The following is a 23616-nucleotide window of genomic DNA, read 5'->3' as shown; positions in this document are numbered from 1 at the left end:
GAATGTCTATGAGACTCTCCTAATACTCCCATGTTTTGAGATGAACGTATATGGGAAATTAGCACACTCGCAATCAGGCGGAACATCTACTGGTCCAGATCCTTCAGGAATGGAGGACTGAGGCACCCCACTCCCTAGGCCAAGCACCAAGACCAGCTGAGGTGCAGTCTCAGGGCAAAGGGAATAAGACATGAATAGTAAAGGATGCAGTTATAAACCAGTTACAACCATGTGACCTGCTGTAGAGATTAGGACTGTAAGTAACCTGATGTGTTAATACCATGTCATGTCAGGTGGGAAAAAACACGCACAAATTATCCATTCAAATGAATTCTCAGGGCAAAAGCCCAGCTTTTACTAACAGAAATTAATAACATTAAGAAGCCCCACTGCTTTTCCACAGCCTCCGGAAGGCAATTCTCTTAATTAATACATGCTAGGAGGCTTCAACAACACTACATTTCATTCTAGAAAACAGCGCTCTGGTTCTTTCTCATTGACTGTTGAGATAACTGAATTATATGCTTGGAGTGTGATAATCTTTGTTGAGAAAGTAGTCATATTTCATTTTTTTCTAGCATCATCTCAAGGCGATTAATTAAGTCTTTTCTTTTAAATCTGAAAATGAAGACACATGACATTAATGAAGATACCTATGAATCAATGACATGGGAGGCACTGTGAGGGATAGAAAGAGGGACTTACAATCCACTTGGGAACAGCAGATAGACCCTGACGGTAAGAGACAAACCATCAAACATAAAGAGTGTCAATCAAGACTCAAAGTCCAATCAAACTCTGGTGTGAGCCAAAGTCCCCTTGAGCTTGGAAGAATGAGATACACTCCGAAAATAGCAACCTAAATAACTATGGAGACAGTAACTCTCATTGAAGTAGCAGGGTTTGAGAAACACAAGACAAGACCTGTACCCACCCCTCAGCCCAGCACTGCGCCCAGCTGTCAAAAAAAAAAAGGAAAGTTCCTCTTGACACCCACCTTGCTGCTTCCCTGATGGTAAATTCAACAAATTGTCTCCTCACTTCTGGTGGTCCTTGCACTCCTTGAAGCAATCTGAAGATATTTTCATATTCTAGAGATATTTTTTAAAAAACTCTTCAGTATTTCTCGAGTATGAACAGAAGAGGTACAACTCAATCTTGGTGTGTCTGCTACCTCAACAAATATTCAACTGATAGAATGTTAGAGTATTTTTTGAAATGTTTAAATCAAGACACCTGAACGTGTCTACCGATGGAATTCTTGCAAACAACAACCAAGTAAAAAATTAAAATAATTCAAAAAACATGTAATGGGACATTTCAGTCAAAATAAAAAGGAGCTATCATAAATTATGTGAAAACTCAATGCTGGAGATGAATGAACTGGAAGACTTAGGTTGAATCTATTGTAAACCATAGAATGAGAGAGATTTTTCATGGTTTTTTGTGTTTGTTTTTTTGTCTTTTTTGCTGTTCTTCAGGGCCATACCCATGGCATATGGAAGTTCCCAGGCTAGGGGTCCAATCAGAGCTGTAGCCTCCAGCCTACACCACAGCCACAGCAAACGCTGGATCCTTAACCCACTGAGCTAGAGATCGAACCCACCACCTCATGGTTCCTAGTTGGATTCCTTTACGCTGCGCCATGACGGGAACTCCTCTGTGTTTGTTTTTTTAATGGAAATTGTTACACTACTTACGGCGTCCAAACCGTCGAATTTCCTTCATTAATTGATGTTTTAGATCAGCATTGATCTCCTCCAGACGTAATGACGATGTAGCCGGCATCATTCCCAGGGCAGCCACGGCTACAGCTTCGGGGTCATCTGCAGAGAGACAGCGGTAATGATGGCTCCTGCAAGTGCATTACTGCCAGCATTTGGGTCAGCCCATCTTTGCTGAGGCTGCTTACGTCATCAAAGAATCCAACTGGTCGGATGGAACAGCACCCCCTGCCCTATTCATAAGCCCTGCTGGAACAGATGTGGACAAGAAGCTGTCGGGTGAGGAGTGACCACCTCCCCTCCCTTACACTTGGGATACAGTGAATGACAGGAGCTTCTGGAAACCTAGGACGGAGTTTGCGCCACAAGATCTCTGCACTTCATCATCCCCACAGGGATATCTATGTGGCCCTCGGTTTCTAAGGAATTCTGGATTTCATAAAGCAAAAGGAGGTACCTGGTGGGAATCTCGGATGTGACAAGCCGAGCTCAGGAAAGATCATACAACCACTGCCTCTTTCTCTCGTAGCCCTATCGATGACGGCAGAAACGTGGTTGGACAGTCCGGCTAGGAAGCAGACATTCACGGGCTCCCAACGCTCCTGATTCACTGTCTCCTCAACGCCCTTCACAAGCGGAAAAGCTGAGAGTCTCCTTGATGTCAACGTGTCTGACAGTCACACTCCATCGCCAGAGTCCCTGTCAGCCCGGGGGCCTCTCCCGCATCTTTCCTGGCGCAGAAAAGCGCACTTCCTGGTGCTCCGGCCCTGGCACCTCTCCTCCAGGGGCTCATCCTCCTCCGGGCCGGGCACCGTGCCAGGAGCTGCGGGGCGGCAGCCGGCAGGACACACAGAAGCAGCCCTTGCCCTGGGGGGACGTTCATTCTCACGGGGACGCCAGGCAGCAAGTGTCCCGTGACCCAAGCCCGCAATTCCAGCCTGGGTTCGTTCGTCTGAGGGAAGAAGCACGCGGGGCCGGGGGACAGAGGGCAGGACGCGGGCCTCGGTGGACCACGAGGGCGGCCAGCGCCCTCTGAGGACGTGTCCTGTGGGCAGAGCCTGGAGCGGGGAGAGCCGGCCTGGGCCCAGGCAGAGGAAGAGGTCCGGGCTGCGGGAAAGGCCAGCGTGGGAGCCCAGGAGTGGAGGAGCCGGGATCAGAGAGCCAAGGACAGGGGCCGAGAGAGCAAGGGGGACTCGTGCTAGGAGAGGGTGGAGGGGCCAGGGCGAGCAGAGCTGGTAGACTGTAGTCAGGAGTTCAGACTCTGTCCTGAGTGCCCGGGGAAGGTGACGGTGGGCTTGCAGGATGGACATGGCGCCATCTGATTCCCGTGCTGACATGACTGCTCTGGCTGCAGGGTTACACAGTGAGGGTCAGACCCCAGCAAGAATGGGAATCAGATCAAATAAGAAACTACTGCATCATCTTGCTGAAAGATCATGTCAACTCTGACTATAGGGATAGAGAAAAATGGTGGGATTCATGAATTTTTATAGGGAAAATGACAAGGGAAAGCAGAAAAAAGCATAAAAGGTGGTGACCAAGATTAGAAGAAAACCAGCAGATCATAAAGTATGGGAATCCAAGACGGTTTCCACGCAGGAGGAAATGAACACCTGTGTCCAATACGGCTGAGAAATTAGTGGCAACCTCGGCCCAAACGTGATGAGAACGGCTCCAGTACAGTGGAGGAGTCAGACTCTGCTGGATCAGATCATGAAGAGGAGGTGAGAACTGTCATTCTCACCATCTTCCATGGACATGCATGAGTCCCCAGGATAGAATTCTACCTCTTCTTCCTGCTTCACCGGCAGCAGGTCCATATTCAGCTTTTCCTTAAATGAGGAAGGACTCTTGGGTTCTCCACAAAATTCCATTTGGTTTTCAGGCCCTACAGCAAACTCCTCTGCTTTGTCACACATCATTTCTTGAGAAACATCAGTAAACACATTCATGTGCAACAAAAATCCAACAATCAGAAAACCGCAGTTTTCCTATGTATATACAACCAAGAATTTGAATCACTGGGTTTTAATCATGGTGCAGTATTTATTATACCTCAACAACTACCTTTTCAGGAAAAGCAACTTAATTTAATCCAATTTATATTTCTTTGTTCTCATTTTAGAAGACCAATACAAACCTGATAACATCTCACAAGGACTTTTTTTTTTTTTTTTTTTTTTTTGCTGCACTGCAGCATATAGGAATTCCTGGGCCAGGAATTGACCTCCAAGCCACAGCTGTGACCTTTGCCACAGTTGACCTTCATCCACTGCACCAGGCTGGGAACTGAACCCACACCTCTGCAGCAACTCGAGTGACTGCAGTCAAACCCACTGTACCACAACAGGAACTCCTCACAGGGACATTTGAAGAAAGGAAAACTATAGGCCTTTATATTAATATACCTTCTGAACTTAGACTCAACAATCCTAAACCAAAGATTAATACAATAGTATATGAAAAGGATATACAGCCTGTCTTGATAAGGTATACTGCAGGAAGTCAAGATTGGTTTAAAATTCAAAACTCAATGTAATGCACCACTTAACAACAACCACCACCACCAACCAAGGGAAAACCTTATGATCACTTTTATAGATGGGTTAAATTTCAACACCTATTCATGATAAAAATTATCAGCAATTTAGCATAGAAGACAATTTACTTAATCTGATAAAGTGTACCTATCAAAAAAAATCTATAGCAAATGTTACACTTAACAGTGAAATATCAAACATTTTCTCCCTGTGTTTGAAAAAAAAAGGATGTCCATTATCCATTCAATAACTTACTGATGGTTCTAAAAAGTGCAGCAACACTTGGAAATTGTAATGGTTGTAAAGTTTGGAAAGGAAAAAGGAAAACTGTCATCATTAACAGATGGCATTACAGAGAATACACACATGAATATAAAATTATTAGAATAAGTGAATTTATTCAACTCATTATAATAAAAATGACTGTGGTTATTATTACCACTTTTCTATTCTCATATATATATATATATATATAGCAACAAATAATTTGAACATGAAATAAATTTATTTAATTATGGCTGCACTTGTGGCATATGGAAGTGCCCAGGCCAAAGACTGAATCCAAGCTGCTGCTGTGACCGCAGTTGTGACAACACTAGATCCTTAACCCACTACGCCAGGCCAGGGATCGAACCCACATCTCCGCAGTGACCCAAGCCACCGCAGTTGGATTCTTAACCCACCCTGCCATAGTGGGAACTCCTAGAATATGAAATGTAAACGCCATTGAAAATGGTATCAAAAACATCCAATCTCTAAATCTAAGGAAATATTGCTAGAGCACAACACAAAAACTATAAAATATCACTGAAAGAAAGGAAAGACTTCAGTAAATGGAGAGAAACACTTTTTGCATGGATCATTATTAAGGCTCATTATTGGAGCTCCCACTGTGGTGCAGCAGGTTAAGGATCTGCCATTGTCTCTGCATTGGCACAGGTTAGATCCCTGGCCTGGTGTAGTGGATTAAGGATCCACTGTTGCCTCAGCTGTGGTATAGGTCACAGCTGCAGCTTGCTTTTGATCCCTGGCCTGGGAACTTCTATATGCTGCACTGCAGGCGAAAAAGGAAGGAAAAAAGGAATCATTATTGTCAATTCTTCCCAAAATGATCTCTACTAATACTATTTGGAATCCTACCATGTTACATTTTTGTGAAAACTGACAAGTTGATAGTACAAAGTGTGTGGAAATTCAAGGGCTCTGAATAGCCAAGACGGTCTTTAAGAAAAAGAACAAAGTTGGAAGACACACACTACCGGATTTGAAGCTTTACTACAAAAGTACTCTAATTAAAACAGTGTGGTAATGGAGCAAGGATAGACAAACGCATCAATGGAAGAGGACAGAGACTCTAGAAACAGATCTGGAAATATGGAGGACAGCTGGATTTATGACACAAGGGCCCCTGCAAATCACTGTGGAAAAGATAGCACTTAAAATAAATCCACTTGATATGTACACAGGAAAAAATAAATCTTGCTTCTCACCTCATACCATTCCACAAAAATGGGAGACCTGGTAAAAAATTTAGGATATTATCTTCATAGCTTTAAGGTAGTCAAAAACTTTTTTAAAAAGGGGATTTTAAAAAGCACTCACCAAAAGTTCCTGCTGTGGCTCAGCGGTAATGAACCCAGCTAGTATCCATGAGGATGAGGGTTCAATCCCTGGCCTCACTCAGTGGGTTAAGGATCCGGCATTGCCTTGAGCTGTGGTGTAGGTCGAAGATGCAGCTCGGATCCTGCATTGCTGTGGCTGTGATGTAGGCAGGCAGGTGCAGCTCCGATTCAAACCCTAGCCTGGGAACTTCCAAATGCTGCACATTCGGCCCTAAAAAGCAGGGGGGGAAAGCACAAATTAGATATAGTTAAATTTGAAACTTGTTTATCAAAAAGAGACAGTATTAAGAGAGTGAAAAAGCAGAACAGATATATAGAAGTTACTCAAAATTTTATAGATATATAAATTGGATAAACAATTACATAAGTAATTACTAATATTCCATATATAATATAATAATATAAATAATGTATATAAATACTTGTATATATTTATATATATAATTGGATATATTTTTCTTCCCCCCCCAAAATCAGTGGAATCCAGAATATATGCAGAAACATAAATCAATTTAAAAATTACAAACATCCTACTAAAATAAGGGCAAAAGAAAAAACCTACTCAAACGGCCAATCCATATCTAAAAGGTGCTCAACTTCATTGATCAGCAGAGAAATGCAAGTTTAGACATAATGAGAAGTCACTGCACACCCACCAGAGTGGCTGAAATGAAAGACTGCCTGTATAGTAAGTGTTTGTGAGTGGGCGGTCCAACAGAATCGCTCATTTACTGCTTGCAGAACCCGGATTTCTACTTAGAAGCTCAAGGACATAGTTGAAAGGTTAGATCAAACTCTCTTAAGGCTGAGATAAAGAAATCAAGAAAATACAATTGAGTGATCTGCTTTTAGTTGAAATAAAGTCATTCTTGGAGCTATAGGGAGCATGAATTAATGAAGAGTTTCTCTAAGGTGCTGCTGTTTGAGCAACCGACCTTGACCTCTCTGCAGAATGTGCACTGCCCTAGTTTGTGTCAGGAGTGGCAACAGTTTTAGTAAGACCTTTGGTGGGGAGAAGACATGTACCTCCAAAAGATAACAATAGAACAAAACAACAGACATCAAACTCATTAGTGAACAAAATGCATATCCCCATATATTGGTTGCCTATTGTTATTTCTTTAGTGAATTGGAACATATACTCCATATCTTTAATGTTCACTGTAAATTTTCCCCCTAGCTTGTTGCAAGCTAACCAATATTCTTTTTTTTTTTTTTTTTTTTTTTTTTTTGCTTTTTAGGGCTGCACCCACACATATGGAGGTTCCCAGGCTCAGGGTCGAACCAGCGCTACAGCTGCAGGCCTACACCACAGCCACAGCAATGCCAGATGTGAGCCATGTCTGCGTCCTACACCACAGCTCACGGCAACGCTGGATCCTTAACCCACTGAGAAAGGCCAGGGATCGAACCCAAAACCTCATGGTTCCTGGTCAGATTCGTTTCCGCTGCACCACAATGGAACTCCAAGCTAACCAATATTCTTTTTTTTTTTTTTTTTGGTCTTTTTGCCATTTCTTGGGCCGCTCCCGCAGCATATGGAAATTCCCAGGCTAGGTAGGGGTCTAATCGGAGCTGTAGCCACCGGCCTACGCCAGAACCACAGCAATGCGGGATCCGAGCCGCGTCTGCAACCTACACCACAGCTCACGGCAACGCTGGATCCTTAACCCACTGAGCAAGGGCAGGGATTGAACCCGCACCCTCATGGTTCCTAGTTGGATTCGTTAACCACTGCACCACGACGGGAACTCCCCAATATTCTTCTTAAAAATTCTTTTTTGCTTTGGTTAACCAGGGCCTGTTTAGATATTTGGAATGAAATAAACCTAATACAGAAAATAAGGAAAGAAGTTAAAAGTAAGTCAAGACAACACAACTTTCCCTATAAGTGTTAAAATAATAACCAGGAATTATTATGGACAAGATAACAAGAAAATGCACCTTTGCACAAACTTCTAAGGTTGCTGTAATTTTTCTGGAGGTGAATCTTTCATGATTTGTTCCTATGCAATACTATTTCTACTAATTTATAGAAATGAATTTGTAAATGCTTACATATAAATATTATATTATGTATAAAGATTGATAAAATTAAAAAATCACAAATCGAATGCTCAACAACACAGAAGTGGTTAAAAATCCCATATATAGCTATATGATCAAATATTTTGCGACTACTAAAAGACAAGTTTTATTTATTTAGTCTTTTTTGCCTTTTCTAGGGCCACTTCCTGCGGCATATGGAGGTTCCCAGGCTAGGAGTCTAATCCGAGCTGTAGCCGCCGGCCTAAGCCAGAGCCACAGCAACGCCAGATCTGAGCCGCGTGCCACGTCTGCGACCTACACCACAGCTCACGGCAATGCTGGATCCTTAACCCACTGAGAAAGGCCAGGGATCAAACCCACAACCTCATGGTTCCTAGTCGGATTCGTTAACCACTGCGTCACGACGGGAACTCCAAAGACAAGTTTTAGAATGACATTTATTAACTAGAGAAAAGGCTTCTGACATAAATTAGAAAAAAATGCAGCAAACTCTTATATAGTATAATCTCAATTTGAGGCAAAAAGTATATATTTGCACATTAAAAAAAACAAAACTGATAAAAGCCCAGAAATTCCACTCCTAGGTATATCCAAAAGAACCAAAAATTAATTTGAAAAGATACATGTACGTGGTATTCATAGTAGGATAATTTACAACTGCCAAGGTATGGAAGCAACACAAGTGTCCATCAACAGATGACTGGATAAAGCAAATGCTACATATATATATATGGATGGATGGACTTTCAGGGTATTATGCTAAGTGAAATAAGTCAGAGAAAGACAAATACTGTATGAGATCACATATGGGGAATCTAAAAAGTACAACAAACTAGTGACTATAACAACAACAAAAAGAGACTCATTGATATAGAATACAAACCAGTGGTCAACAGTGGGTAGAGAAAAGAGCAGAGTAGCAATACAGGGGTAGGAGGTTAAGAGGTACCAACTATTATGTATAAAATAAACTACAAGGATATATTGTACAACACAGGGAATATAGCCAATATGCTATAATAACTATAAATCCAGTATGACCTTTAAAAATTGTGAATGACGACTGTATACCTATTAACTTATATAATATTGTACAACTATACTTCAACGTGAAAAAGGAAAAAAAAGGAGCAGAGGTTAAAAAAAAAACCGCTAAAAGATAACAAGGTGTGAGATGTTATATTATTTTCTGTCCATAATTACCAAGTTTACTTTTTTTTCTCAATAGGAAAACGTTTTATTTTAAAGATCGGTAAAATTATGTAACTAAAAGAAAAAGGAAAAAACAAACAAACAGAAATCTAGGCAAAGTACCTCACTACCCTAGGGCTGAGACGGAGCAGACAATTAACACCACAAATATGAGTTAGAGAACCCAACGACGCCGTCCCCCCCAAAGCTGAAACAGACCCCACCAAGAAGAATCGGCCTCCTAAGGTGGACACAGAACCCAAAGGAGAGTCCCCAGCCACCACTAAGCTAGAGGACCCAACAACGAGGAGCCACTCCTACACAAGCGAGGCAAATGCCCAAGAAAACGGCCTCACCTCGGGCTAAGAAAGAGCACTCGAGACAGAATCTCTGCTTTGGACAGGGGCCAACTCTCCAAGGAACAGTCTCAGCTGGCCCTGATCGCAGAGGGAACTCCAAGAAAGAGCTCAACCCTCCCCGCCCGTGCTGAGAAGGCACCCAGGGTACATTTCTCTCTCCAGATGGCTGAGCCGGAGCCCCCATGGAAGCAGTCCACCCCAGTCTCAGAGCATCCTAGGAACAGCACCCTCCTCGGTTGTGACAGCAGCCATGCTAAGTCCTCACAGGGCAAGGCCAGCGCTCCCACAGAGTCCCCACCAGCACGAGCGGATCACAAACAAAAGCCGCCCCATCAGAGCAGAGCCAGAGGGTCCAAGGACAAGCGCCCTGTAAGCTGAACTGGGCATCCGAGGAGAGGCTCTCGGAGGTGGAGGCAGAACGCCGTCCCCAAGGCGAGAGGGACCCGCAACCCTGGGGTAACACACCCGAAAAACGTCCCCTCTCAGGGCTGGGACAGACCTCAAGAAGCACCTCTGTCCCCGAGCCTGCGATGAGCCCCCACAGAAGCATCCCCTTACCAGCCTAGGGAGAACCACACGGGAACCCTCCCAGACCTGAGCTGGGGCACCAGGGGCGACCTGTCCCCCACACGACACGGCCGAGCTATGGCGCCCGAGGATCGGACTCCCCGAGCAGTGACCAGCCCCCGAGGCAGCGTCTCCCTAGAGCTGAGGGATCCCCCAGAAAGGGCTGCACCTGGGACAGAGAAACCCTGGGCAGAGGGAGCCCCCCACCCCACCCCGCCCAGGGAAAAGAAGCCTGACCTTACCTGGAGGAGCCTGGAGGCAACCTACAAAATAACGGTAAACGCGTTGGGCCTCACACGTGGAACTTTCTGGAATATGCCCTGGGACGTTGCCAGAAATACGCCCTCTAGGGTGCCTGGGAGGGAACTACACCAGGAAGTGTCTCACCAGAAGCTGATGTGTTGCTGCCAAGAGGGCCTGAGGGAAGCAACAGGGGCACCCACGCGGCTGTCACGTGCCCTTCACCACGCGGCTGTCACGTGCCCTTCACCATGCGGCTGTCACGTGCCCTTCACCACGCGGCTGTCACGTGCCCTTTACAGCGGCCAGGCACTGGAGACACTGCAGCCTAGAGGGGCCGCGGCCCCAGGCCACGCCCAGAACCCCGGGACCAGCTTCCCCCTGCACAGCCTCTGGCGCCCTCTACAGGCCGCCGTCGGTGTTCACAGCCCGCAGAAACAAAACAAAGGAACCAGAACCACTTGCACAGATCAGGCCAAAAGGGTGACTTTGGAGATGAGAGGGAAGAAATCAACACTGGGACACTATTATTTGAACAGAAAAGGGGAAAGGCTATGTGATCCTCCTCATTGATGCAGAAAACGTCTTGATAAAATGCAGGAATTATTCATGAGGGATAATTAAAATGATTTGTTAAGACAGGAGTCTACCAGAAATCGACTATGCACATTATTCCTAGTAGAGACGCGTTAGGAGTAGTCCAGGTAGAATCAAAGCAAGACAAGATTACCACTGTTTCCCTTTCTATATAATACAGCGTATATTTGTATGTATATATGAAATAGAGTTTTAACTAAAGAACAACCCCCCCTTGGCTAAGAAGGCAGCTGAAAGCCTTTCCAGCTATGCTCCTCGCTATACCACCCTTCTTGTAATAATGTAACAACTGTGTGCCCTCTGTCCAAGCCAGCAGCCCTGCTAATCATGTACCCAGCACTGCTTATCAGTTCCACTTCTGTAACCTTGCTTGCTCAGTTTCTTAGGGAGGAACACTGTCTGCTTGGGGATGGGGGAGGTCCAGGATGCTTACATGGGAAAATCAAGACCTTGCAGTGTATAAAAGTTACTGAGAGCAAAGACCTGGTGCTCAGACTCTGGAGGTGACTCCTCCGAGCCCACACCGGTGCTGAATAAACCTTGCTTTTCCATATCTCTGAGTGCTGTTTGTCTCCTTCCATTGCCACGTTTTTTTCGGTTTCCGCAGCATATACACAACATATTTATATAAATCTATAGGATTCCTGACTTGTACCTTCACGTAGTGAACAGGACTGTTCCCACAAGGTGAGCTCTCAGACTGATTATGGACAAGCCCTGAGAATAGCAGTGACAACACCAGATTCTTAGCCCACCGAGCCACCAGGGAACTCCCAAAGTTTGTGTGTGTGTGTGTGTGTGTGTGTGTGTGTGTGTGTGTGTGTAATATAGCCTTTCTTTTTCACTGAAGTATAGTCGATTTACAATATTATGCTAGTTTCAGCGAAGTGATTCAGTTATACATACATATATTTATTCTTTTCCAGATTCTTTTCCGTTATAGGTTGTTATAAGACATTGAGTACAAGCTGTCTGGTTAGCTCAGTTGGTTAGAATGTGGTGATAATAACAAGATATTGAAAATGGTTCCCTGTGCTATACAATAAGTACTTGTTGTTTATCTACTTTACATATAGTACTATGTATACATTAATCCCAAAATCCTAATTTTTCCCCTCCTCCCTCCCTTTCCCCTTTGGTAACCACGACTTTGTTTATTGTATATGTGAGTCTATTTCTGTTTCGTAAATAAGTTTATTTGTATCATACTTTAGATTCCACATATAAGCGGTATCATACGGTATTTGTCTTTCTCTTTCTTACTTCACTTAGTATGAGAATCTCTAGTTGCATCCATGTTGCTCCAAATGGCATTATTTCATTCTTTTTTATGGCTGAGTAATATTCCATTGTATATATGTACCACATCTTTATCCATTCCTCTGTTGATGGACATTTAGGTTCTCTCAATGTCTTGGCTACTATAAACAGTGCTGCTATGAACATTGGGATGCATATATCTTTTAAAATTAGTGTTTTCATTTTTTTCCTGCTATATACCCAGGAGTGGAATTGCTGGATCGCATGGTAGTTCTATTTTTTTTTAATTGATTGATTTTTTTCTTTTTCTTTTTTTAAATTACAGTTGATTTAAAATGTTCTGTCTCTACTCAGCCATAAAAAAGGATGACATAATGCCATTTGCAGCAACATGGATGGAACTAGAGAATCTCATCCTGAGTGAAATGAGCCAGAAAGACAAAGGCAAATACCATATGATATCACTTATAACTGGAATCTAATATCCAGCACAAATGAACATCTCCTCAGAAAAGAAAATCATGGACTTGGAGAAGAGACTTGTGGTTGCCTGATGGGAGGGGGAGGGAGTGGGAGGGATCGGGAGCCTGGGCTTATCAGACACAACCTAGAATAGATTTACAAGGAGATCCTGCTGAATAGCATTGAGAACTATGTCTAGATACTCATGTTGCAACAGAAGAAAGGGTGGGGGAAAAAACTGTAATTGCAATGTATACATGTAAGGATAACCTGACCCCCTTGCTGTACAGTGGGAAAAAAAAATCTATTTAAAAGAAAAAAAGGAGTTCCCGTCGTGGCACAGTGGTTAACGAATCCGACTAGGAACCATGAGGTTGTGGGTTCGGTCCCTGCCCTTGCTCAGTGGGTTGACGATCCGGCGTTGCCGTGAGCTGTGGTGTAGGTTGCAGACGCGGCTCGGATCCCAAGTTGCTGTGGCTCTGGCGTAGGCTGGTGGCTACAGCTCCGATTCGACCTCTAGCCTGGGAACCTCCATATGCCGCAGGAGCGGCCCAAGAAATGGCAAAAAGACAAAAAATAAAATAAAATAAAATAAAATAAAATGTTCTGTCTTTAAAAATTGGAATTCCCGTCATGGCTCAGAGGAAACGAATATGACTAGCATCCATGAGGACACAGGTTCATTCCTGGCCTTGCTCAGTGGGTTAAGGATCCAGCGTTGCTGATCCAGCTATGGCTTGGATCTGATGTTGCTGTTGCTGCGGCTGTGATGAAGGCCAGCAACTACAGCTCCGATTCAACCCCTAACCTTGGAACCTCCATATGCCATGGGCGCAGCCTTAAAAAGATAAAACAAAATAAAATGTTCTGTCAATTTCTGCTGTACAGCAAAGTCACCCAGTTATACATATATATACATTCTTTTTCTCATATGTTCTGTCATGTTCTATCCCAAGTGACTGGATAGAGTTCCCTATGCTATACAGCAGGACCTCATTGCTTATCCTTTCTAAATGTAATGGCTTGCATCTACTAACCCCAAACTCCCAGTCCATCCCTCCTCCCTCCCCCTCCCCTTGGCCGACCACAAGTCTGTTCTCTCTGTCCCTGACTCTGTTTCTGTTCTCTAGATACGTTCACTTGTGCCATATTTTAGATTCCACATATAAGTGATATCATATGGTTTTTGTCTTTCTCTTTCTGACTTACTTCACTTAATATGAGAGTCTCTAGTTCCATCCATGTTTCTTCAAATGGCATTATTTTATTATTTTTTATGGCTGAGTAGTATTCCATTGTGTATATTGAAAACTTTTTTTAAATTAAAATAAAACCACTAATAAAACTACTAATCTGATGAATAAGGTATCCACTACCTACATATAAATCCATCACTTTCCTCAGTATTTGTGTCGTACTCAGTGGGCTCAAGGCCAAAGTGGCCAAAGTGGCAGGGATGGAGATTACGTCAGAAGTAATTACTTCTAGAAAGCAGTACTTGCTATATATCAGTATCCAACATAGTTTGTTTCTTTTCTCCCATAATCAGGACTCGCAGGTCTTGAAATCAAGGGGTGAAAAAACAAATGGAGTTTCTATCATGGCGCAGTGGAAATGAATCTGACTAGGAACCATGAAGTTGCAGGTTCGATCCCTGGCCTCACTCAGTGGGTTGGAGATCCGGCATTGCTGTGAGCTGTGGTGCAAGTCGCAGACGAGGCTCAGATCTGGTGTTGCTGTGGCTCTGGCACTGCTGTGGCTGTGGTGTAGGCCGGCAGCTGCAGCTCTGATTCAGCTCCTCGCCTGGGAGCCTCCATATGCCGCAGGTGCGGCCCTAAAAAAACACACAAAAAACAAAAAAATCAAGGGGTGGAAATGGATGTGTCTCCTCTCACTACTTATCCCTAAAATGCTTCCCATCCCTATTTCTTCAAGTTTTACTGAACTAGAGATCTTAGTTCCAAAGGGAGAAATGTTCTCATCAAGGAACACAATAGAGATGCCATTGAAATGGAATTGAAACTGCCATTTTGGTCCTTTCATCCTTCTCAATGGAGAGATGAAGAAAGGAGTCCCATACGGGCTGGAGTGATGGAACCTGACAGTCAAAGGGAATTTGGGTTCCCACTACCCAAGGGGCTAAGAAGGAGCATATCCAGCATGGCTAGAGAGCTTACTACTCTCATGCCTCCTGATTCAAGTTTGTGGAAAATTACAACCCATTAAAGGCAAGACATCTAAAGGCGCAGACTCCTCAGCAATTAAGGTCTGATCATCCTATATGGCAAAGAACCATGTCTCAGGGCAAAGGGAATAAGACATGGGTAGTGGGAGTTCCCATTGTGGCGCAGTGATTAACGAATCCAACTGGGAAACATGAGGTTGCAGGTTCGATCCCTGGCCTTGCTCAGTGGGTTAAGGATCCGGCATTGCCGTGAGCTGTGGTGTAGGTTGCAAACACGGCTTGGATCCCGCGTTGCTGTGGCTCTGGTGTAGGCCAGTGGCTACAGCTCTGATTCGACCCCTAGCCTGGGAACCTCCACATGCTGCGGGTGTGGCCCTAAAAAGACAAAAGACCAAAAAAAAAAAAAAAAAAAAGAAAGAAAGAAAGAAATGGGTAGTGAAAGAAGGCAGTTATAAATGCCAGCTACCACCATGTGACCTGCTGATGGACTGTAATATTACTTAGCTTGATGAGCTAATAACATCCACCTCCTCAGGTAAGAGAACAAACAAAGAAACAAAAAAGCTGTACTTTTACTGGAAATTCTTAGGGCAAAACCCCAGCTTTTACTGACAGAGAATTATAAAATTGAAAGGTTCCACTGCTCTTTCTTCTTAGCAATTCTCTTGACTACAACATCTTAGGAAGCTTCAGCAACATCTCGTTCCATCATGTGGCATGATAAATGTGTCCTTGTTTCTCATTGGTCTTTGCAAGAATACAATTATCTGCTTTTCTTGTGATCAACTTTGTGGCAAAGGTGAGCAGATTCTAATTTTTCTAGGACCTTCTCAAGTTGCTGAATTAAGACTCTTTTTTTAAACCTAAAAATAAAGAGGCATTTGATTAACCAGAAGATGTCTAAAGCATCTACGATGTGTAAGACATAGCAGTGGATACAAAATAGAGCTTTTAATCTACATGGGATTAGAAAGTATATCCTAATGGAAAGATATGGTTTAGCAAAATGCCAAGAGTGTCATGTGAGGGCTCAGGCTCATCCCAGACTAAGCTGAGCTTAGAGGCCTCCATGAGATTGAAAGAATGTTAGACTAAAATAATATCAATCTAAAAGTCTACGAAGTAGCATGAGCTGTAATTGAGGGCCAGGGGTTGGAGAAAACAAGGCAAGGTTTGTTCCTGCCTTTGTTCAGCATTGGGAACAACTGCATTTTAAAATATTAGAGAGTTCTGGAGTTCCCACTGTGGCTCCGGTTAACGAACCCGACTAGCATCCATGAGAACGCAGGTTCCCTCCCTGGCCTCTCTCAGTGGGTTAAGGATCCGGTATTGCCATGAGCTGTGGTGTAGGTCACAGATGTGGCTCAGATCCTGCATTGCTGTGGCTGTGGCATAGGCCGGCGGCTACAGCTCTGATTGGACCCCTAGCCTAGGAACCTCCATATGCTGTGAGTGTGGCCCTAAAAAGACAAAAAAAAAAAAAGACCAAAAGACCAAAAAAAATTAGAGAGTTCTTTTTCACACTCACCTTGCGGCTTCCTTGATGGTAAATTCAACATATTGTTTCTTGACTGCAAGAGAGCCTTGTACTTCTTCAAGCAAAGTGAAAATTCTTTCATACTCTGAAGATATTTAAAAAAAAATCAGTATTTCTAAAGAGATGAGGATTGTATAGAACTCAATCTTAGTGCATCTGCTACGTCAGTAACGATTCTTTACGGATGAGAACATTACATAGCGTTTGCTTTTTGAATGCTTAAACAACAATGCCTGCATATTTCTACAAGGAAATTACTGTAAATATTAAGCAAGCAAAATTAAAAAGGTTAAGAGGTGTATTTAGACATATTAACGAAAAATGATCCTAAATTATGTAACAACCCAACTCAGCCAAAGGATGAGTTCAAGAGGTAGGCTCAATTTAATCTAAACCACAAAATAAGAGAGACTTCCCATGGTTTTATTAATAAACATTCTTTCACTACTTACTTCGCCCAAACTTCCGAACTTCCTTCATTAATTGATATTTTATATCACTGTTAATTTTTTGTGCCATGGCAGGACTTATTTGCAATGTATGTGGCACAGTTCCTGTCGCAGACACTGCGCTGACTTTTGGGCCACCTACGGAGACACTGAGGTTTCTGCTTCCTCTTTTAAGTGCATTACTCCCAGGTTTGTGAATTCGGTGATCTTCTCTGAGACTAGCAAAGTCATCAGGCAGAGAATCCAACTGATCAGGCGGAACAGTGTCTCCTGCCACATTCATAAGTCCTGGCACAGCCGATTTTGACAAGAAACCATCAGGTGGGGGTTGATTATCTTCCATCCTCTTGTCATGGACATTGTGAGTGACCACAGCATCTGGGAACCAAATGAAGAGATTGAGCTGTGAGTTAGATTCATTTTATCACCCCCACAGTGGCATCCCTGTGCTTGGCAATTTTGAAGAAAATTATTTCATAAAGTGGAAGGATGTACCAAGTGGAAATATCGATCCCACAAATAGAAAAGAGCATGCAATAAGCCACCTTTTCTCTCGTGGCCCTATCGATGACGGCAGAAACGTGGTTGGACAGTCCGGCTAGGAAGCAGACATTCACGGGCTCCCAACGCTCCTGATTCACTGTCTCCTCAACGCCCTTCACAAGCGGAAAAGCTGAGAGTCTCCTTGATGTCAACGTGTCTGACAGTCACACTCCATCGCCAGAGTCCCTGTCAGCCCGGGGGCCTCTCCCGCATCTTTCCTGGCGCAGAAAAGCGCACTTCCTGGTGCTCCGGCCCTGGCACCTCTCCTCCAGGGGCTCATCCTCCTCCGGGCCGGGCACCGTGCCAGGAGCTGCGGGGCGGCAGCCGGCAGGACACACAGAAGCAGCCCTTGCCCTGGGGGGACGTTCATTCTCACGGGGACGCCAGGCAGCAAGTGTCCCGTGACCCAAGCCCGCAATTCCAGCCTGGGTTCGTTCGTCTGAGGGAAGAAGCACGCGGGGCCGGGGGACAGAGGGCAGGACGCGGGCCTCGGTGGACCACGAGGGCGGCCAGCGCCCTCTGAGGACGTGTCCTGTGGGCAGAGCCTGGAGCGGGGAGAGCCGGCCTGGGCCCAGGCAGAGGAAGAGGTCCGGGCTGCGGGAAAGGCCAGCGTGGGAGCCCAGGAGTGGAGGAGCCGGGATCAGAGAGCCAAGGACAGGGGCCGAGAGAGCAAGGGGGACTCGTGCTAGGAGAGGGTGGAGGGGCCAGGGCGAGCAGAGCTGGTAGACTGTAGTCAGGAGTTCAGACTCTGTCCTGAGTGCCTGGGGAAGGTGACGGTGGGCTTGCAGGATGGACATGGTGCCATCTGATTCCCGTGCTGACATGACTGCTCTGGCTATGCGACAGAAAATGGGTTCGATGAGAAGATGGGGTGCAGGGAGATCAGATAAGAAGCCACTGCAGTAGCCTGGGGGCAGGTGCTGGCAGCAAAGACTAGCGGAATGGAGAGCAGTGGTGGGATGCGGGACTTATATTGGGCATCAAGTTGCCTGGACTTGCCAAGGGGTGGGAAGTCAGAGAATAATCAAAGAATAATAAGAGAAAGCATGAGTGGCTCTGAGTGTTTTAGCCTGAACTACTGGGTAGATAAAAGTAACAAGTGTGCGCAGGTGTTAGGCAATGACTTTCAAAAATGGAGTGTGGCCAACTTTTCCTCACTCTGGTTCAGTGACTTCACATTGGAAGTTGACCCAGGCTATAGTTGGACCACTTATACTATGGATATGTACAAACTAACTATTGGGGCTCCTAAACCTCCTTATACCTCCCATATCTGTGGACAGCAGGTAGTTACACTTTTATGTTTATGTGAGTCTGAAGTTCAGGAGCAAGTTGTGGTCTAGAGGCATAAAGGTGAGTGTTCTTAGAGTGGGAATCATATTTAAAGCTGTAGGACTGCATGTGACCCCCTAGAGAGATACTGGATTGAAGAGAAAGGGGTTTAAGATCCATCTTTGGGTCCCTGCAATACTTAAAGGTGGGAAAGAAGAGAAAAAATTAGAAAAGGGAGAAAGAAAATATCATTAATAAGGGAGCAAGGAATCTGGGAAAATGTGCTATCTGAGACCCTAAAAGTTTTCCATGGAAGAAGGAGTGAACAACTGTATCATATACTGCTGAGGAATTAATACCAAAGTGCAGCCGACACTAGTGGCCTTGATGCTAACTGTTTTATTGGCATACAGTAGGCTGGAGCCAGACTACACTGGGTTAGAGCATGAGCAGGGTGGGAAGACAGGCAGAATGTGAGCAGACCCATCCTCTTGTTGAACGCGTCACCTCCTTCTGCCTCAGGAACCTGCTCCATCTTTCTAATTCTTGAAGCCACTCAGAAGCCTTGCACCTAAATAAAGCCTTGCCCCTCTACTTGAAAACATGCTCATATCTGTCCAGCCTTCAAGGACATAACTATCAACTTCCTCGGACATGGCTTAGCCCTAGAGATGGGGTCCCCCCTCTTCCTGTTTGCTTAGCCACAGTGACATACTTTGCCTTCTCTTAGATGATGAGTGGCTCTTGGACTTTCCAGAATGTTTCATTTGTTTTTGAAGGCCTGCTGCGAATGGACCTGCTTCATCATTCTTTGTTTGCTGAAAAACATCAGTGGACATATTCCGTTAAAGACAAAATTCAATCACTGGAAAATTACTGTCTTCATATGGCCATGCATTTTATATCATTAAAAAAGCTTTCATCATGGACCAAAGATTTACCATCGCTCAACACACACTCTGTTTTCAGAAAACACATCCGATTTTAATCTAGTCTAAGTGAAATAAGGAGAAGGTAAAATACAAAGTGTTGTACAAACCCAAACATGGTACAACCCTGATTACTAAGAATGCTGCAGAATGAGTGCTTCTCATTAACCAAAGTGATAAACACACCGGGGTCTCTTTGGAAAAATACACACCATTTTGGTCCAGCCCTTGTTAAGGGAGGAAATAGCTTCTTTTTTTTTTTTTTCGTCATTTTGTCCTTTAATCATATTAACATACTGATTAACACTTTATTAAGTGATACATGTCAATAGTGAAAGGTAGAAGAGATTGAAAATACACATCTCCCCATCCCTAACCTTATGGAGATTCAAATATGTCACCTTTGGAGGTGGGCAGGTGTAGGCACTGCTTTTCAGTGTTGGCGGCAGATAAAACATGAAATTGAAGTGTATAATAGATTAGTGCAGAGTTGTTTTCATTAAAGAATAACCCAAGAATATGTCTCTGCATTATATGAATAATTTTGTCATAAAAATTTTTCCAAACAGTTTGCATTTCCCATAAAAGAAGAGCCCAGAATAGGTGAAAACATTTTCATTGAACATTTATTCTACACCAGGTACTGGGTTTTTTTTTGTGGGTTTTTTGTTTGTTTGTTTGTTTGTTTGTCTTTTTGTCTTTTCTTGGGCCGCTCCTGCAGCACATGGAGGTTCCCAGGCTAGGGGTCTAATGGGAGCTGTAGCTGCCGGCCTACACCACAGCCACAGCAACACTGGATCCTTAACCTACTGAGCAAGGCCAGGAATCGAACCTGCAACCTCATGTTTCCTAGTCAGATTTGTTAACCACTGCGCCACCACAGGAACTCCACCAGGTACTGTTTAAAACACTTTACAGGTGTTACTCAAGACTTCACCAAGACCTATGAGTTAGGTATGATTATTATCTCCATTGCTGAAAATAAGGAAACCAAGGCATTGAAAATTAAGAAAAATGGCAATTAATTGAAGCACTTGGGGATAAAGTGGAATGACTTTTGGTCTAGTTTTGTTACAGAAGAGATGGCTGCATGTCCTGTGCCTTTATTTCTTTTTGTTAAAGGACAGAGAGTAATACTTATCTACAGAACAGTTGTGAGCACTGAATGTGATCACTTAGAACACCAGACCCTAGTCCAATAAATAACAACGATTATTTCTGTTCAGCCAACACTTTTTTGGATCAGGAGACGTCCACTTTCTGTTTACACAAGAATCCCCGGGTCATGTTTTATTTAAAAAAAAAAATAGAAGCATAAGATTTTTCCTTTGAAGAAGAAAATAATTATACTATAAATATCTCAATTTACCATGATGGAAAATAATATAAGAAAGGGAATGTATATGTATGTATGAATGGGTCACTTTGCTGTACAGCAGAAATTGGCACAACATTGTAGATCAACTATTATCTATATATATATAAACAATTTTAAAAATATTAAAAGAAGAATATCATAAATTGGGTAGAAATGGAAATAGTTACCCTACCTTCTTAGCACTTTTAGACAGATAGCTAAAAGTATAAACCCTTTGAGTTTGACCTGGATTCATCTCTTGCGGTGGAGAAGCCAATGTCCGCAGGTATTCCTCATAGTTAACTATTTGCGTGAGCAGAGCACGCTGCTGGCAAAGTGGAAGATCACTGGAAAAGACACTGCTACTGTAGCGCTCAAACGTACGGTCCTCTAAGGAGGACATGTTCATAGTCTGTCTTGGCAACATGTACCATGGCACTCAACAGAGTTTAGAATCTCACATCTAGGATCTAGAGCATGTTCTAAGATCTAGAATCAACTCCCTTGCTGAAACTTTCCCCATTCTGTGGGTTGTTTTTTCATTTTGTTTACAGTTTCCTTTGCTGTGCAAAAGCTTTTAAGTTTAATTAGGTACTATTTATTTATTTTTGGTTTGTTTTTGTTTTTGTTTTCGTTTTTGCCATTTATTGGGCCCCTCTCGCGGCATATGGAGGTTCCCAGGCTAGGGGCTGAATCGGAGCTGTAGCCACCGGCCTACGCCAGAGCCACAGCAACACGGGATCCGTGCCGCATCTGCGACCTACACCACAGCTCATGGCAACGCCGAATTGTTAACCCACTGAGCAAGGGCAGGGATCGAACCCGCAACCTCATGGTTCCTAGTCGGATTTGTTAACCACTGTGCCAGGATGGGAACTCCTATTTTTGGTTTTATTTTCATTACTCTAGGAGGTGGATCCAAAAAGATATTGCTGGGATTTATGTCAAAGTGTGTTCTGCCTGTTTTCCTCTAAGAGTTTTATAGTATCCAGTCTAACATTTAGCTCTTTAATCCATTTATTTTTGCGTATAGTGTTAGATGTACATGTAGCCTTTACATGTAGCTGTCTAGTTTCCCCAGCACCACTTATTGAAGAGACTGTCTTCTCTCCATTGCATATTCAGGATCTTTACTCAATATTCTGTAATAACCAATATGTGAAAAGAATCTGAAAAAGAATGGATATATGTATATGTATCACTGAATCACTTTGCTATATACCTGAAATGAACAGACATTGTAAATCAATTATACTCCAATATAAAATAAAAATTAAATTTAAAAAAGAGGGTAGTGTGTGTGCTGATTAAAGCACACACACACACACACACACACCCTTGAGCTTGAGCAAAATAAACTTGGATCTGGGTAGATGTGGGCACTCAGAAAAAGTGGCATTCTAAATGCTAAAGTATTACAAAATAACCTACTCACACAATAAAAACCTTAATGCAAGCTAGACTTGATATTTTCATAATCAACAAATGTCCTAAACAAAATCTTGTCTTTTTTTAGCAGATGAAATCTCTTGTTAAGTGGTCTAAATGACTTTGCCATAAACATTTTTATGTGTGAAGTTCTGAATCCTACTTTAAATGAAGCAAATAATTTTTTTACCCCATAAGTTTTAAATTTGTATATTTAATAAAAGTAAGCAGAAGGAAGAAAACCGAGAAGATTAGAGTGGAAAAATCACTAAACTATAAAACAGAAAAATCATGAGGAAAACCAATGAAATCAAAAGTTGGTTCACTGAGAAGATAAAAAAAATCAGCAGATCTTTAGCTTGACTGGCTAAGGAAAAAAGAAAGAAATGCCCAAATTATCAAACTCAGGAAGGAAAGTGAAAGCACCAATACTGATCTTACAGAAATTAGAAGGATTACATTATGAACAACTTAATGTAAAAAAATTAGATAGTTTAGATAAAATTGAAAAATTCCTGGAAGACACCAATTACTGAACTGACTCAAGAAGTAAAAAAATCTAAATAGGGAGTTCCCGTCGTGGCGCAGTGGTTAACGAATCCGACTAGGAACCATGAGGTTGCGGGTTCGGTCCCTGCCCTTGCTCAGCGGGTTAACGATCCGGCGTTGCCGTGAGCTGTGGTGTAGGTTGCAGACGCGGCTCGGATCCCACGTTGCTGTGGCTCTGGCGTAGGCCGGTGGCTACAGCTCCGATTCAACCCCTAGCCTGGGAACCTCCATATGCCGCGGGAGCGGCCCAAGAAATAGCAAAAAGTCCAAAAAAAAAAAAAATCTAAATAGAACTATACTGAGAAAGGGATTAAATTAGAAATTAAAAATCTTCCCACAAATACAAACCCAGATGAAGTGGCTTCACATGTAAATTTTATCAGATATTTAAGAAAGAAAAAATACCAATCCTTAGCAGTATCTTCAAAAAAAAAAGAAAGAAAGAAAAGAAAAGAAAAAAAAAGAGAAAGGAACACTTGCTCATTCTGTAAGGCCGGTGTTACCTGTCCCAAAGCTAGACAAAGACATCACAAGAAAAATAACTATAGGCCAATATCCTTCATGAATACAAATGAAAAAATCTTCAACACAACATTGACAAACAAAATTCAGCTACATGTGAAAAGGATTATACACCAAGATCAAAAAGGATTTATCCCATGAATGAAAAGTTGGTTTATAATTAATTAATGTAATACATAGTATTAACAGAAGAACGGACAAGAAAAAAAAAATCATCTGACCATGTCAATAGAT

General features: G+C 43.1%; 1 protein-coding gene across 3 annotated transcripts; it reads right to left on the bottom strand.

The window, feature by feature from the left end:
• Nucleotides 322-17144, bottom strand: LOC100157667 (integrator complex subunit 6-like). 3 transcript variants are annotated; one of them, XR_299680.2, is made up of 4 exons: nt 10295-10563; nt 1701-1826; nt 998-1091; nt 322-618 (listed from the first exon to the last, which is right to left on the bottom strand). XR_299680.2 is itself a non-coding variant. In XM_021080279.1 (3 exons), exons 1-3 carry the CDS (start codon nt 17123-17125, stop codon nt 558-560), a joined length of 495 nt encoding a protein of 164 aa, XP_020935938.1. In that variant the 5' UTR covers nt 17126-17144; the 3' UTR covers nt 324-557. The 3 variants fall into 3 exon arrangements, 1 of the variants encoding a protein (XP_020935938.1); XR_299681.3 differs by having other exon boundaries at nt 324-618; nt 10440-10567; XM_021080279.1 differs by lacking the exons at nt 1701-1826; nt 10295-10563 and adding an exon at nt 16786-17144 and having other exon boundaries at nt 324-618.

This window comes from Sus scrofa, chromosome X (genome assembly GCF_000003025.6).
Source record: "Sus scrofa isolate TJ Tabasco breed Duroc chromosome X, Sscrofa11.1, whole genome shotgun sequence".
In the NCBI taxonomy this organism is placed as follows: domain Eukaryota; kingdom Metazoa; phylum Chordata; class Mammalia; order Artiodactyla; family Suidae; genus Sus; species Sus scrofa.
Note: the sequence above shows the minus strand (reverse complement) of the source record. Positions and strands in the feature narration are given on the sequence as shown.